This window comes from Lathyrus oleraceus, chromosome 5, assembly GCF_024323335.1.
Source record: "Lathyrus oleraceus cultivar Zhongwan6 chromosome 5, CAAS_Psat_ZW6_1.0, whole genome shotgun sequence".
Taxonomy (NCBI): Eukaryota; Viridiplantae; Streptophyta; class Magnoliopsida; order Fabales; family Fabaceae; genus Lathyrus; species Lathyrus oleraceus.
In genome coordinates, this window is record NC_066583.1 from 515536000 (window position 1) to 515551375 (window position 15376).

Below are 15376 nucleotides of genomic sequence, written 5' to 3' on the forward strand. Positions count from 1 at the left end.
TGAGCTCATTCATCATCTTCTTGATAAACTTGACGAAGTTGAAAACTTGAGGAGGCGTGTTTTCTGGACACATACACCAATCCGCTTCCTGGAGTTTTTCTGGGAGTTCCAACATGTTGAGGTTAACAAACCTAGCCAAGTTGCGGAACTTGCCATTCCATTCAACATAGAGCTCTTGGAGTTCCTTGATGACCTTTTGATCTTCATCTAAGGTTGCTCTAGCTTCTCTGTACAACCTCTTCTAGTACACACAATCATTCTTCAGGAGTAAATAGGCCGCGTCACCTTCTTGGCTCTCCAAAATTGCAAACCTCCTAGTAGCTTCTTCCAACTCGTACCTGAGATGGTGACAGTTCCTTTCAGCTTCTTCCTTTTGGAGGATCTCGCGAGACAACTTTTCCTCGCATTTCTTCAGAGCTTCCCTCAAGTCACGGATTTGTGCCTCAAAGTCAAGCTTAATTTCTTTTTTATCCATGAGAGATTTATCCAACAACCTCCCTAACTCACAAATCCTATACTCAGCTTTCTTGAGCTCTTCCTTCCTGGTTCGGATCACTGATGTGGAACCCAATAGGATATGATCAAGATCATCTTTCTGGTCTTCCAAAAGCCTAGCTCTCTTGTTGCTATCCTCAAGTTCTTGGGCTTTTCCCTTACGTTCCTCTTTCAAATTCTGATTTTCCAAGATAACTCGGTTCATCTGAATTCGTAATTCGGCATTCTCCACTTCGAGCTCCTTAACCTTAGTAACGAGTTTCTCCATGTCCTCAGGGAGTATGGGCTCGGGCTCAGGAGTTTTAGGAAGAGCTGGAGCCTTTAAGATATATGGCAACTGGATTTTCTCAACTCTTTCTTTCATCCATTGCGTGTAAGGTTCTTTGGCAAGAATGTTTCTCTTTCCAAACTCTTTACCCATTCTTACAACCTTTAACCAAGCCTTTCGTACTGCTCTTACATCAGGATTGCTTGCTTGGATGTCGGAGAGCACAAATGGCTGTAAGTCCTTTGCGTCAGGAGGACCATCCATGGAGTAATCGTGTTGTAATCGAGATAACATAGGGTTATAGTTGATGCAACCCTTGGTACCCAACAACGGTACATTAGGAAATTCCCCACAGCTGACTATAATGTCTGGGGTTTCCCACTCTCGGATATACCATCTGATGGAACTCGCGGTGAGAGAAGCTAATTTCTGGGGAGACTTAAGTTCTTTTGCCACAAAAGGACCTTCTTCAGGCATGTGTTGCATGAACCAAGTGTAAAGCAAAGGAGCACAACATAACAACATTCCACCCCTCTTTTCATGTCGAGTGTGAATGGCATAGTAAATATCAGCTAAGAGAAATGGTACTGGATTGCCAGAGAGAAAGACTTCTATGGCCACTTGATCCACAAATTTTTCAACATTTGGGAATAACACAATCCCATGGATCAATAAAGCCAACACAGCATAGAATGCATTCCAATTTCCACTTTTCTTGAACTTTAGAGCTAAATCCTCTAAAAACATTGCGGCAAAACCTTTGCAACCCCCTTTTTCAGTCCAATTGTCTCGAACAGTCGGGACATTGATGCTTAGGGCCGAAGCTATCTTCTTTGGGCCCATATCTTCTTCGAGCTTTGGAAACGGATTAAAATCTTTCAACTTGAGTCCCACGATCCTCTCAACTTCTTCCAAAGTAGGAGCTAGCTGGAAATCAGCGAATGTGAAACAACGCAGAGGGGGATCATAATATTGTGCCAGAGAGCTGATAATTTCATAGTCAACTTTCTTGTTTAGAAGGCTCAAAATTTTCCCATAGTTTTTTCTGAACTCATCACGTCTGCTGAGAGACAAATCAGAGATCAAACCCTTCAAACTGTCCAACTTAGGTTCCTTGTACTTAAGCGTGAAAGTGTGTCTTATTGAAGTTGTCATTTTCAAGTTCTCAATTCCTTAAACAAATAAGAGGTAACTAAGAGTTTGCTTTTTATGATGTTGATGCAATGTATGAATGTAATGCATTTTTTGTTGTATAGGTTTAATAGGCTTATGGCATGGATAAGTCTGATTGCTTTGTATAGAACATGGTTCTCACCGGGTATGGTCTAAGGTTTTTTTTTTGAAAAAGTTCCTAGAGTCATGGATCCATTAGACTGTTTGCTACCTGCGGCAACTTACTTGCCGGGCATCAACTCCATCTAAAGAATCTACTCTAAGTGAGGTTCTCGCATCGATCCAACGAGAAATACATCTCGCAGACCCACACTACGCAACCATCTTTCCTAGTTGGGCAAAGAACTAAGGTTCTACAAATGGTTCTCAGAGTCATGGATCCTAAAGAAAATATCGAAGCTTACGACAACTTACTTGCCGAGCGACAACATCTTCTCAAGAATCTACTCTAAGTGAGGTTCTCGTACCGACCCAACGAGAAATACATCTCGCGGACCCGCACTACTCAACCTCGTCCTATCTTATGTTTTTACTCGAGACTCGGGTAAAAAGTCTTTCCCACAAGGTTTGCAATCAGAGTATCCAAGCACCAAACCATAATCGAACCAATACAACAGATTCATATCAATATGACAATAGAGATAGTAAAAACAATAAAGAAAAGCCACATAGGTAAACAAACAAAGGCACACAAACGACCTAACTAGGCTTGACTCACTTAGGGAAACTATGCAGTCCCCAGCAGAGTCGCCATCTGTCGCACCTCAAAAAAATGGGGATACGACTTCAAAGCGAAGCGCGATCGCACGCTCGCAATGACGGACTGAACAGAGTCGCCATCGAATTTTATTTATTCCTAAAAACGAAAGGGGGAAATATCGATAAAACCCAAGACAAAAGAAAGGATAAGATATGGTCATCGCAACCAATATCAGGGTTCGGGAGTCGATTACGCAAGGGGAAGGTATTAGCACCCCTCACGTCCGTTGTACTCAACGGGAACCATTAGGTCAGTTGTGTGCGTTAGTGTTAGTTGAAATATTAGGCTTTTATTAGGTGGGAAAGAAAGAATATAAGAGAGAAGAAATGTTTTTGGATTTTTGACAAAGGACTAAACCTAAGTTTTTTATTAGTGGGCCTGACAAGATTTAAAAATCCTGCTCCTACGTATCTCAAAAGAGAAATCAAGGCTTACGTAGTTCTGGGTAGAAAAATGTTTGTTTGTTGGTCGATTTTAGCGAAAGCTATACTGTATTAATCGACGAAAACATTGTTTTACCCAAAACAGATGAGGAGTGGACGCATACCACACATCGAACGGATTTATAAATCTACATTCGGAAAAGCGTCATTTATCTCTACTCAACAATCGTGGCCGAAACATTGTTTTGTATCACTTAAGACAGTATATCTTTCATTTATGAAAAAGGTTTTTTGATTAATCGCACGGCGGCGAGAAAAGAGTTTGATTGGTTGGATGTATTTTGGGTGATGGCGAGAACTTGGATGAGCGAGATATACATCTCGAATCCTAGCCTCAGGAGTGCATGGTATACACCATGTTCCATTTCCATCTTATTGAAAAAAGTACTAAGGTAGGAATTAGGTATTTTGAAATTTGAAAGACGAGTACTTGTGACCTACAAGCTCTTACAGCTTGGGTCTAATACTCGGGACTACGTCTGGACATTCCACCCAGGCAGTCTGTTTCTTTCCAATATTGCTAAGAAAATGATTCGAATATTTATGAATGTTTTGGAGGGAAGAAGAATATTTATGGTTTGCAAGCTCTTACAGTTTGAGCCTAATATTCGGGATTACAACTGGATATTCCCTCCAGGTAATCTTTTTCTTCCAACTTTATTAAGAAGATGATTTTTGAATATTAAAGTGTTAAAGAGAAGACGAATATTAACGGCTTGCAAGCTCTTACAGCTTGAGCCTAATATTCGGGATTACGACTGGACATTTCATCCAGGTAACCTTTTTCTTCACGTTTTATTTAGAAGGTGATTTGGGATATTTACGGATATTTTGGCGCGAAGACGGATATTTATGACTTACAAGCTCTTACAGCTTGAGCCTAATATTCGGGATTACAACTGGATATTCCCTCCAGGTAATCTTTTTCTTCCAACTTTATTAAGAAGATGGTTTGAGATATTTACAGGTGTTTTGGAGAGAAGACGAATATTTATGGCTTGCAAGCTCTTACAGCTTGAGCCTAATATTCGGGATTACGACTGGACATTCCATCCAGGTAACCTTTTTCTTCCAACTTTATTAAGAAAATGATTTTGAATATTGGAGTGTTAAAGAGAAGATGAATATTAACGGCTTGCAAGCTCTTACAGCTTGAGCCTAATATTCGGGATTACGACTGGGCATTCCATCCAGGTAACCTTTTTCTTCCAACTTTTATTTAGAAAACGATTTGAATATTAAATTAAAATAATCAAAGTACAGAGGTTTGAAATTGTTTAAAGTTGAGTTGATGTTGCTTAAGAGCTCATTGTAAGAAGGCCCAAGAGTAAGCCAAGTGAGGTTGATGGCGATGCTTAAAAAGCAATCGACTTACAAGGGTGTGGAAATGGGGCTCGACATTGAATCGAGAGTTTAGTGATATCTATCATTATTTTTTGAATGGTTTTTCTTTCTTTTTATCAATGAAATCCCAAAGCAATGAGATGATTTATCATGATTTAAACATACCTCACACATAAAAATTTATATTTCACATAAATCCCAAAGAAAGAATAATCACTTAAGTTATATTAAAAATAAAATAATAAAAATGAATAAACAATAGAAACATGTTAGTAGTAAGACTATTTAATTAAATGTGAGAATTGAAGGAAAGTAATTATATATGTGAGAATTGAGGGAAAAGATGGGACAGTAAAAAAATATTGAAGGAAACCCCACACAACACAACTGGGTATCGAACCCAGGACCAAAGGGTAGCTAAGCTAGCTCCATTTCCGCCAGGCCATGACTAACTTACTGTTAGACTTGCAGTGGCCCAAATATATAAACAACAAAATAAAATAAATAGATAAAATAAAAATAAAATAAACAAATAACAAAAGGCCGGCATGGGCCGAGCATTTGGGCTTGGGTCGAAGGAGTCCCACTCCGGGAGTGGCCCCAAATGAATAGGAGAAACCCAACAGTCACCCTAGCCGCATGGCTGTTGGGTGACGGAACAAAAGCAATGAAGACCCTTAATGCCAGCTGTCGGCGTAATTAATGGAGGGTAGGCAATGAAAAAACGAAATGTCAGCAATAGCATTGGTGGTGTCAATTCCCAGACACGGTTCTTCTTCCCAACAAAGGGAATATTTTATTAGCTTTAATCATCAAAAAAACAAAAAAATGTGAACAGTATTTATTACTATCCTTTAAAAAGAACAACGTAACACATTTGAAGAGAAATGCCTCTTCTCTCAAGCCGTGGTAGACGGTCACAGAGAAACAAGAATATCATAACAGAAGGTGGAACAAGCAACAACAAACTAAGCCAAAGCAGTGAAGAGGACAATGGTGAAGCGTGAATCCAAGTGAAAAGAAAGCAAGAAGATCAACCCAAAGGGGAACCGATATTTACCTGATCGACGGTGATTGAATTGGTCGTGTTGGATCCTCTTTCAGAATGCTCTCTCTTCCGGCGAATCCACTTCGGTGTGCGTTGGATCGTCCGCTTGGGTGTCAGTAGGGTTCTTAAAAGCAGCGTCGAAATGAAGCCCTGGTGTTCCTTCCAAAAATGCCGGCTCTAGGTTATCTCGCTCCCTTCTTTTTAGAGTTAGGTTTTTGCCGTTTTTCCGTCGAAAGAAAAACTTTAGGGTTTTTACTCTTGAACAGTAGCCGCTCTCCTCCCTCGGTTCTTTTGTTTTTCGCCGCTCTCTCCTCTTATACTCATCTGGTTAGGGTTTTTGATTCAGCTTATGGAGATCAAAAGGGCATGCTCTTGGGAGTGCTTTAAGGTGCTCAGCTTGTTTGCCTCAATTTGGCGTTTGATCTAGAAATGGTAATATGAACCACGTACTTTCCTCTTGAATTTGTCTTAATTCCTCTTTTGGGTTGTTTGTGAAATTTTACCGCCGGTGAGAAAGGTTTCACCACTGTGAACCTGTTTAGATGAAAATAGGACTTATTTCTTCTTTTTTCTTTCTTTGAAATTCATACTGATTTGTGTGTTGTTGTTGTATTCTTTTTTATAGGTTTGGCAATGGAAGATTTGATGCGTTGATTGTTGTGGTGTATCATCTGACTTTGAGGACCGATTCAGGACCTCTACTTGCTCCCTCGGAGTTTTTTCTGAATAATAAATTCTTTTAGGAACTGGAGGGGGATGAAGAGAACTCAAATCAATTGCATTGGAGTGGGAATCAACATAATTAGGAGCAAATGAACTGCTAGATGTAGAAGAAACATCTTTACAATCCTGGTGCTGAACTTTTTTGTGCAAGGGAACGAAGGTAGATGCCCTCAAAGGATTAGATGAAGCTGGTGCCAGAGTATGCCTCCACTTTTGAGCTAGCCATGTAAAATGTTACATCAATAATAAACTCTTATATTCACTTGTATTTAACAGATAACAGCAAACATGGAGAGCCAGCTGCTAGAATTTGAGGAATCTGTCGTTGATAAAGCAAAAGCCAAAGAGGAGTTGGGATTGCCTGTTGACTCTAGGGAGTATTGAAGGAGAATTGCGACCCAAAGCGCAGCGGAAATTAAAAATTTCTCCTTTAGAGATCCTTACGAATGGTCATGATCAGTGATAGAATATTTACCTCTTGTGACGGTTGAAACCTTTGGTGCAGATCTCTTGTAGCGATCAACACCTTTGATGCAGATCCACGGAAACGATCACGAACGTTGAACGATGACAACGTCTCTACTCAGTCCACACGAACGGGTTCCTTCAATCTCAGTGCTAGCTGGTACGAATGAAGGCTTTGAGTGAGAGAGAGAGAGAGTGAAAACGAAAAGAATGCAACCGCAAATTTTTGCTTCTGCACAAGGGTTCTATTTATAGAACCACTTGTGTGGACTTCAAGCTAAAAGCCCACTTAAGTGTATTTTGGCCCATATCTTATAATATGCCCAAAATCACTTAAGCCCATGGTATCTTACCATATTTCGTATTCTACTCAAGTACACCGTACCTTACGATGTTCCATAACTCACTTAAGGGCACCGTACCTTACGGTATTCCTTAGTTACTCTATCTCTCATTAATCCGTCCTTTGTGTGTGACCCTGTAGGTTTTCGTGACGTTGGCAATTATATTAAATCACGTATTTAACATAATAAACAGTGAGAGGTATCTAGCAACACATCACTGCTACCCAAGACACGAAAATGTCTTGTGATCTGACAAAACCTTCTGTGATAATACTTATGTGTATAATTACCCTTTTGCCCTTATGTCTATATTGAACACAAGGCATAGACCGTGTCATCCTTGTCCAGTTCAATATTGGGCCCATAGACATTTATCCTGTTATGCAGGATGGGCAAATTCCATCTAGGTCACTCATGTCCCTCAGCATGCTTTGTGGAGTACCCATCAACTGTCTTTATGGTTATCCAGTTACGGACAACGTTGGATCAGCAATAAAGCACTCGACTCTACATCTAGGATCCATAGTGGTTTCAGGTCGAAGAGTGGAATACACTATTATCACCATGAGAATAACTTATGACACCTTGCATAACTTTCTATATAGTATTCTCATAGCGGGTCAATCCGGTATAAATATTACTCCTAATATTCATACCTATGTTTAAGACTTGATAACTCTTTATCCATGATCCATGAGATGTGATCATCAGTCTACAAACATAATAGTCTTAATGCTTTAATGTTATCCCACTTCACACTAAAGCTCGACTACGGATACTTTAGGAATAGTGTCCTTATGTTTAATGTGTTCTCATGATTAAGTCACACTTAATACATTAAACGGACTATCTATTCCAGGGACTTTATTAATCAACCATAATAAAGAGAATGCCTTTTATTATTCGATACAAGTACCAAAATGTATTGGCCTCTAGGGCTTACACCAACAAGTATGGCATTGTTGCGCGGGTAATAGATATACACTTATTGGTTCGATGATGAACCTCTTGCAATAACCTTTGAACTGTTTTAATACATGCTGATCACAATTGTTATGGAATTTGAAATGCTACTATTTTTGCAGATACTGAGGGATCTGGATGTTCAATCTATGAAGTTGATGACTAACAATCCATCCAAATATATTGGTCTCAAGGGTTATGGTTTATGTTTGCTGTAATGACAATGCCGACATTCACTTACGGTAATTTGAGTGATTCCATTTGGCTTGCTGCTGTTATGCTACGTTTTTCTGTCATGGAAGTTTCGCAAGTAATTTTGATGTAGGACTAGTTTTGGTGCAGGATTGATTAGATAGCAGCTTGTTGTTTTGGACTTACCATCTGTGGTTCCGTTGCAGCTGATGGTGGTGTCTTGAACTTGAAGAAACCAAAACTTGAAGGTGAATCATCATCAACATCTATGGATAACATGATGTCCGGCTGCAGGAAGTGCGACGGCATAACCCCACAACGAAGTGATAGCCTTGCAAACCGACACCATGACAGGTTCGGAACTGAGCTTCCAAACTCATTTAATCAGACTGTTGCTGCCGATTCAACGAAGCCCACCAACCAAAACTCCTGAATACGAGACCTTAGATATTGAACCCAACCTGGAAAATGTACCATGGGTAGCAAAGGATAATGTAGAGAAAACAAATTGCATTTCTTGAGATATATAGAAATGGTGACTCATAGGCGAAGTATAAAATAATGTTTTTTTTCGAGAAAGTTTTGCAATTGTGAAAATTGGTTGGCTGTGGATTTCCTCTTTTACGTAGTATATGCACACCTTCGGTTTATGCTTACTGCACCTGCAGTTGGCAACTTGTATTTATTTCATGCATTTGTAATATGTTGTTCTTTTCCATGGAAACCTTTTGATAATGCCACGAGTTCCTATCATTTCTAGAAGAATTTTTGCTACTAAGTGTCCACACCAATGAGGCTCTTGAAGATTTACTTGACAACCCAACAACTTTATGTGACCGCCTCTTGGTAAACCTCAGGTTGCAAAGTACTCTACTAGCTTCTTGAACGTCAGAATTCCCAATGTTATTGGGCATTGCAACCGTGTGGTTTTCAAACGTATTCCTAGCCAATTGATTTTTTCTTTTGAAATAGCTATCAGAGAAGGCTGCTTGGCATTTGTCATCAGTAGAGACAATCAGAACTCGAAGTAGCAACCAAATGATTTGTTTTAGGCTTTACATCAACTATTCTTTTTGAGTTCAAAGAAGAAATATTTCCATCATTTGCTTTAGCTTGACACCCCCCATTGCTAAATGGATCAGTTTGGTTATAAAAATGGATGTGGATTTTTTAGGAATAATCCAATATTAGTTTGAATATCAATTTAATTAATAATAACAAATCAGCAAAAAAACCAAATTAAAAACAAATTAATCTATAATTCATTTAAAATCACTTGGATATCAACTCTAACATTCATTTGGAAATTAAAATCGATTAGAGTTTGAATCATTAGTAAAATAAACAATTAAGATTAAATTGACAATTGGAATTAAACTTAATTCGAAATTAAAATCAAATTGAAAAAAAAAAATAAAAAAAAATAAGATATTAAAATCCATTTTATAATCAAAAGCACCATGATCAAAGAGGCATAGACAATGATCAATGTGTAACAAAAATATGGATTTGGGAATGAATGTATGCAAATGAACTTTAGGCCAAGTGCCAAACAAAAATAAAAAATTCAGGACCAAAATCGGGGTATGACAATATGGATCATTCCAAACTCTTGCTTCTAAACATACATATAATCTTATTATAATTTGTTTAGTTAAGTTTGACCCATTGTTTTAACAGTTGGATATTACAATTATCCCATCGCACCTTACTAATATAGAACATGCACCTCGCGTAGGCGAAACCTACATTATTCGATACTAGTCTTGATGAGTGTTACAACTTGAAAAGCTTAAAACTTAATATTTATTTTGAGGGAATTGCAATTTTTCTGATCTCACCGGCTTGTTTATCATATAAACCGTCTCTCACATGCATCAACATACATTCACATGCATCAACATACATACAAACAAAATGAAACAGTTATGGCCCTTAGCGCAATTGTTCTCCCAAGCCAATGAGAGAACCTAAGCTAACCTAACAACGATCTAAGCTTCTCCAAGCAAGATCTTCAAGGTTGTCCTCCTTTGGCACTGACTTCCTTGCTTTCTTCATATCATTACATTACATGAAAGAAACTCGTTTTACATACAAGGGAGTGAGATGAAAAAAGAAGTTACATTTGGGAGATTAAGAGAGAGGCACGACACGCAGGTCGTATTTTAAAAACCGAAAACAAAACAAAGGAAAACTAAGGCCATAACTGATCACCACAAGACAATAATAAACACTTTATTATTATTATTAATTCCTTTAATTAATTAAAATCAAATTAAATTTCGACGACCGATCACACTACGCAGAGTTAGCTGGGGGTCCGCTGCCCGGACAGCGGGAACGGGTGTTCCACTGCCCGGTCAGCAGACGGTGGTTCCGCTGACCGTTCAGCGGACAGGGGTCAAGGGGGCAGCACCCCTTACGGGGTCGAAGGGGCAGCGCCCCTGCTCGAAAATTTTAATGAACAATTCATTTAAAATTGACGTCATTTTTCGTATCAACACTTGATACTTCAAAGCACTTTTTCTAGCCGAACGGGTGAATTTTTTCTTGCGTTAACCAGTTAACCATATGCGTTAACCGGTTAACACTGTTTGAAAACTTTTAGAAAATTCTTTTCTGCCTTGCGTTAATCGGTTAACCATATGCGTTAACCGGTTAACACTGTTGAAAAATTTCTTGGAAAACTGTTTTCCGCTTTGCGTTAACCGGTTAACCAAATGCGTTAACCGGTTAACACTGTTTGAAAATCTCAAAAAAATTTATTTCGCATTCCGTTAACCGGTTAACCATATGCGTTAACCGGTTAACACTGTTCCAAAAAAGTTTAGAAGGCTGTATTCAGTTTCTCGTTAACCGGTTAACCCTATGCGTTAACCGATTAACACTGTTCCAAAAAGTGTTTAGAAAGCACAACTCTTGTGCAGTCAAACCCCAATCGCATAACTCTCTGACAACACAACCCTTGTGCCGTCACTAACCCTGATGCACCGATTTCAGACCGTCAAACACATCTCGATTGTTAATTCAGTATGATTGATCAACACGTCATTGCTTCACCATACTAATGTCGGATCAAGAAGCAAACGACCATTGATCGCTCAAAGGAAAACAATCATTGAGGGTTTGAATGAACGAAACGAGAACACTATATCATATATAATGTATTTTGCATCAGGATTACATATATCACATATATGTAACTTGATCGATCTCAATTTAACCTTTGATTCATTCTGTCTTTAATCATATTATTACAGAATAAAAACAAATATCAGATTCATGGTTTCGTAAGTGGCTCTGATACCACTGTTGGAGAATGGCCATCCAAGGCGCAGCGGAATTTAAAAATTTCTCTATTTAGTGATCCTTACGAATGGGCATGAGCAGTGATAGAATCGTTACCTCTTGTGGCGATTCAAACCTTTGGTGCAAATCTCTGATAATGATCAAAACCTTTGATACAGATCCACGGGGCGATCACGAACGTTGAACGATGACAACATCTCTACTCAGTCCACACGAACGGATTCCTTCAATCGCAGTGCTAGCTGTTATGAATGAAGGCTTTGAGTGAGAGAGAGATACGAAATTCCAACTCTTCAGTTGTGTTTTCTGTCTCAGTGAGTTACAATGCTTCTACCCAAGGGGTTCTATTTATAGAACCACTTGTGTGGGCTTCAAGCCAAAAAGCCCACTTAAGTGCATTTTGGCCCATATCTCATAAAATACCAAAATCACTTAAGTATTTGGTACCTTACCATATTTCGTATTCTACTGAAGTACACCGTACCTTACGATGTTCCTTAATTATTCTATCTCTCATCAATCCGTCCTTTGTGTGTGACCCTATAGGTTTTCGCGGCGTTGGCAATTATATTAAATCACGCATTTAACATAATAAACAGTGAGCGGTATCTAGCAACACATCACTACTACCCAAGTCACGAAAATGTCATGTGATCTGATAAAACCTCCTGTGATAATAATTATGTGTATAATTACCCCTTTGCCCTTATGTCTATATTGAACACAAGGTATAAACCGTGTCACCCTTGTCCAGTTCAATATTGGGCCCATAGACATTTATCCTGTTACGCAAGATTGGCAAATTCCATCTAGGACACTCATGTCCCTCAGCATGCTTCGTGGAGTACCCATCAACTGTCTTTATGGTTATCCAGTTACGGATAATGTTGGATCAGCAATAAAGCACTCGACTCTACATCTAGGATCCATAGTGGTTTCAGGTCGAAGAGTGGTATACATTATTATCACCATGAGAATAACTTATGACACTTTGCATAACTTTCTATATAGTATTCTCATAGCGGGTCAATCCGGTATAAATATTACTCCTAATATTCATACCTATGTTTAAGACTTGATAACTCTTTATCCATGATCCATGAGATGTGATCATCAGTCTACAAACATAATAGTCTTAATGTTTTAATGTTATCCCACTTCACACTAAAGCTCGACTACGGATACTTTAAGAATAGTGTCCTTATGTTTAATGTGTTCTCATGATTAAGTCACACTTAATACATTAAACGGACTATCTATTACAGGGACTTTATTAATCAACCATAATAAAGAAAACGTCTTTTATTATTAATAAATAATTCGATACAAGTACCAAAAGTATTGGCCTCTATGGCTTATACTAACACATACGTGCTTTCCAATAGTCATAGTTAGTTCCATCAAGAATGGGTGGTCTACTCACAAAGCCTCTTTCCTTTTCCATTGTACCATAAAGTATCTTCCCTGAATCTCACTCAGAAACAGAGTAGGATGCCTACTCCAATACCAATTGAAATTCTGGTATGCAGATATCATATGTCCTAAGAGATGTCGAGACACGGATATCTGAACAATAATAGGACAACATAGATATAGAGGAACATAAAATAACATAACACATAAAGTTGTTAATCCACTTTGGTGTGCAACAACACCTACATCTGGGGGCTACCAAGCCAGGGAGGAAATCCATTAAATAGTATTAGTTTATATGGCTTCTGCAAACTATCTCCAATTTACAGAATACACCCTAATCACTACCCGTGCCTAACTTCTACCTAAGACACTCATAGGTGTGAAACCCTTCTCACCTCCCTATCAATCACATCAGTGATATTTAAACACTTACAAGAAAATTAGAAGATACACTTCAAGGACACACAGTCACTCAATGCTTAAAAGCTTATGAGTGCTTGACAATGCTTACAACCAATCAACACAGTCTTACTCATATATAAACATGATATTTGAGAGGCTCACAAAATAACACAAACACTCAAATCCTAATACGGTCAACTATATTATCTTCTACGCTCATAATTAGGTTTTGAGACATTCTATTTATAGCCATAGAATGTATTGGGTTTGGGCATTGTATTCCACGAGCACCAATTGCACAACATTAGGTTATCAATCAAAAGTTTCTTAAAATATCTTAATATTTAGGAAACGGAATCTGTTAACCACAATTCGCATCTCTGATTCCTCAATCACGAATGTCATAAGGGAAAGCATAACATTCCTAGAATATTCTGTAGACAGTTAACCCTAAAATTGTTACCAAGGTATAAACCTGTTTCAGACAAGATGTCACAACCACATGTTAGGACATCTTGTTCAACATGTTGCAGCTAAGTTAGTGTTATCAAAATTATTGTCAATCAAAATAACCAGGACTTAACATTATGCAATCCGCAACACCCCTCATGTCAGGATCACTGTCGTCTTCCACAAAATCCAAACTAGACCTAAAATTGTCACTGAGAACGTCTTGTTTGCAGATGGGTTGGTTAACTTCTAAATGATCCATGATGTCTCGATTTTCCATCCTAGTAGATAATGAAGACTCATCACCATCAGGTTTGTTTGCTACATTAGTAGGTACATTCTATAAGTTGGCAATTACAAAATAACACAAAAAAGGGGACAAGAAAGTACTTGAGAAAAAGAAAAATGAGTCAAAAAAAGAAGAGAGATATCGAGAGATCAAGCTCGAAGAAGATGATGATGCAAAAAATGTAAGACCAAAAAAAGCGAGGTAATAAGGAGATCAAAGAACAACAGTCAAATATTATCTTGGGAACACAAAAGTATTTTAGTACACTCGAGCATCCTAGATGGAAATGTCACGCCCTAACTTACGAACCTAGGGTCGTATGTTTAAAAAATTGACAAAATGTCTCAATAATGGGAAAATATTTAATGTGTTTGTTCTCCATTTCTTCGATAACTCACTCTTAGACTTTCTACCTTCCTCTACGTAATAATCGACATCATAAGGTCGACATAGATTCCGAAAGACTTCCCATTCAGCACTGCACCGCAAGTCTTGGGAGCAATTATTTCGGCCCAACCATAAGCCCAATATAGAAAAGGCTCAAGCGTTAAACCATAAACGGTGAAAAGTCCATTAAATTGTCCATCTTATAAGACTCATCATACGTAAAAAATTTAAGGTACACATTCTTTCCATATTTCACTTTATCTCTTTTTGTGGACTTAATTCTTAACTTGAGAGTTAAAATGTTAACTATGCAGATTGAAAACTTACACTACCACATCATTAGTCCACTATTTCAATTAGTCTCGATTCTTGTTTCTCATATGAACATTTAAAGGAATTATAATATTTTAATTATAATTAACAATAATAAACTCAAATACTAGTAAAATTAATGTAAATTAATAAATCTTATACTAAATGAGTTAGTCAGGAAATCTAGCATATTCAAAGAGAAAAAAACTAATACATTAATAATATAAAAATATTATTTATATTTTATTTCGTCGGGCAACCTTCGGCTCTCAGCCGCCAACATCCACCCATAACCCATCTTCTATAATCCGTTTCCCAAACTTTCTACCTTTCTTTACGGTATAACCAACATCATAAAGCTATAACTAGGGGTGTACGCGGGTTGGGTTGTATCGGGTTTGGTCTAACCCGTTATCCAACCCGTTCAAATTTCAATGGATTTGGTCCGTCTGTAGTACCGCAAAATTTGCCCCCTATTTTTGTTTTTTCAGCCTATAACTCGAGACCCATCTAACCTCATCCATGCCTCATTCATATTCATCATTCATGATTAACACTTGCTAACAAGCCTCGTAGATTCAATGCTTGGTTAA

General features: G+C 38.1%; 1 protein-coding gene across 1 annotated transcript; it reads right to left on the minus strand.

The window, feature by feature from the left end:
- Nucleotides 1–241: 241 nt before the first annotated feature.
- On the minus strand, nt 242–1918 carry LOC127081751 (uncharacterized). Its single transcript, XM_051021971.1, has 2 exons — nt 1124–1918; nt 242–1078 (listed from the first exon to the last, which is right to left on the minus strand). The coding sequence occupies exons 1-2, from the start codon at nt 1916–1918 to the stop codon at nt 242–244; spliced, it is 1632 nt and encodes a 543-aa protein (XP_050877928.1).
- Between the last annotated feature and the right edge of the window lie 13458 nt (nt 1919–15376).

What these genes read in the sequence shown, in the direction of transcription:
- LOC127081751 (XM_051021971.1), bottom strand. Translation starts at nt 1,918, where the DNA reads ATGACAACTTCAATAAGACACACTTTCACGCTTAAGTACAAGGAACCT. An exon ending in GGGAAACCCCAGACATTATA is followed by an intron (nt 1,079 to 1,123) that starts GTCAGCTGTGGG and finishes TTGGGTACCAAG; the next exon opens with GGTTGCATCAACTATAACCC.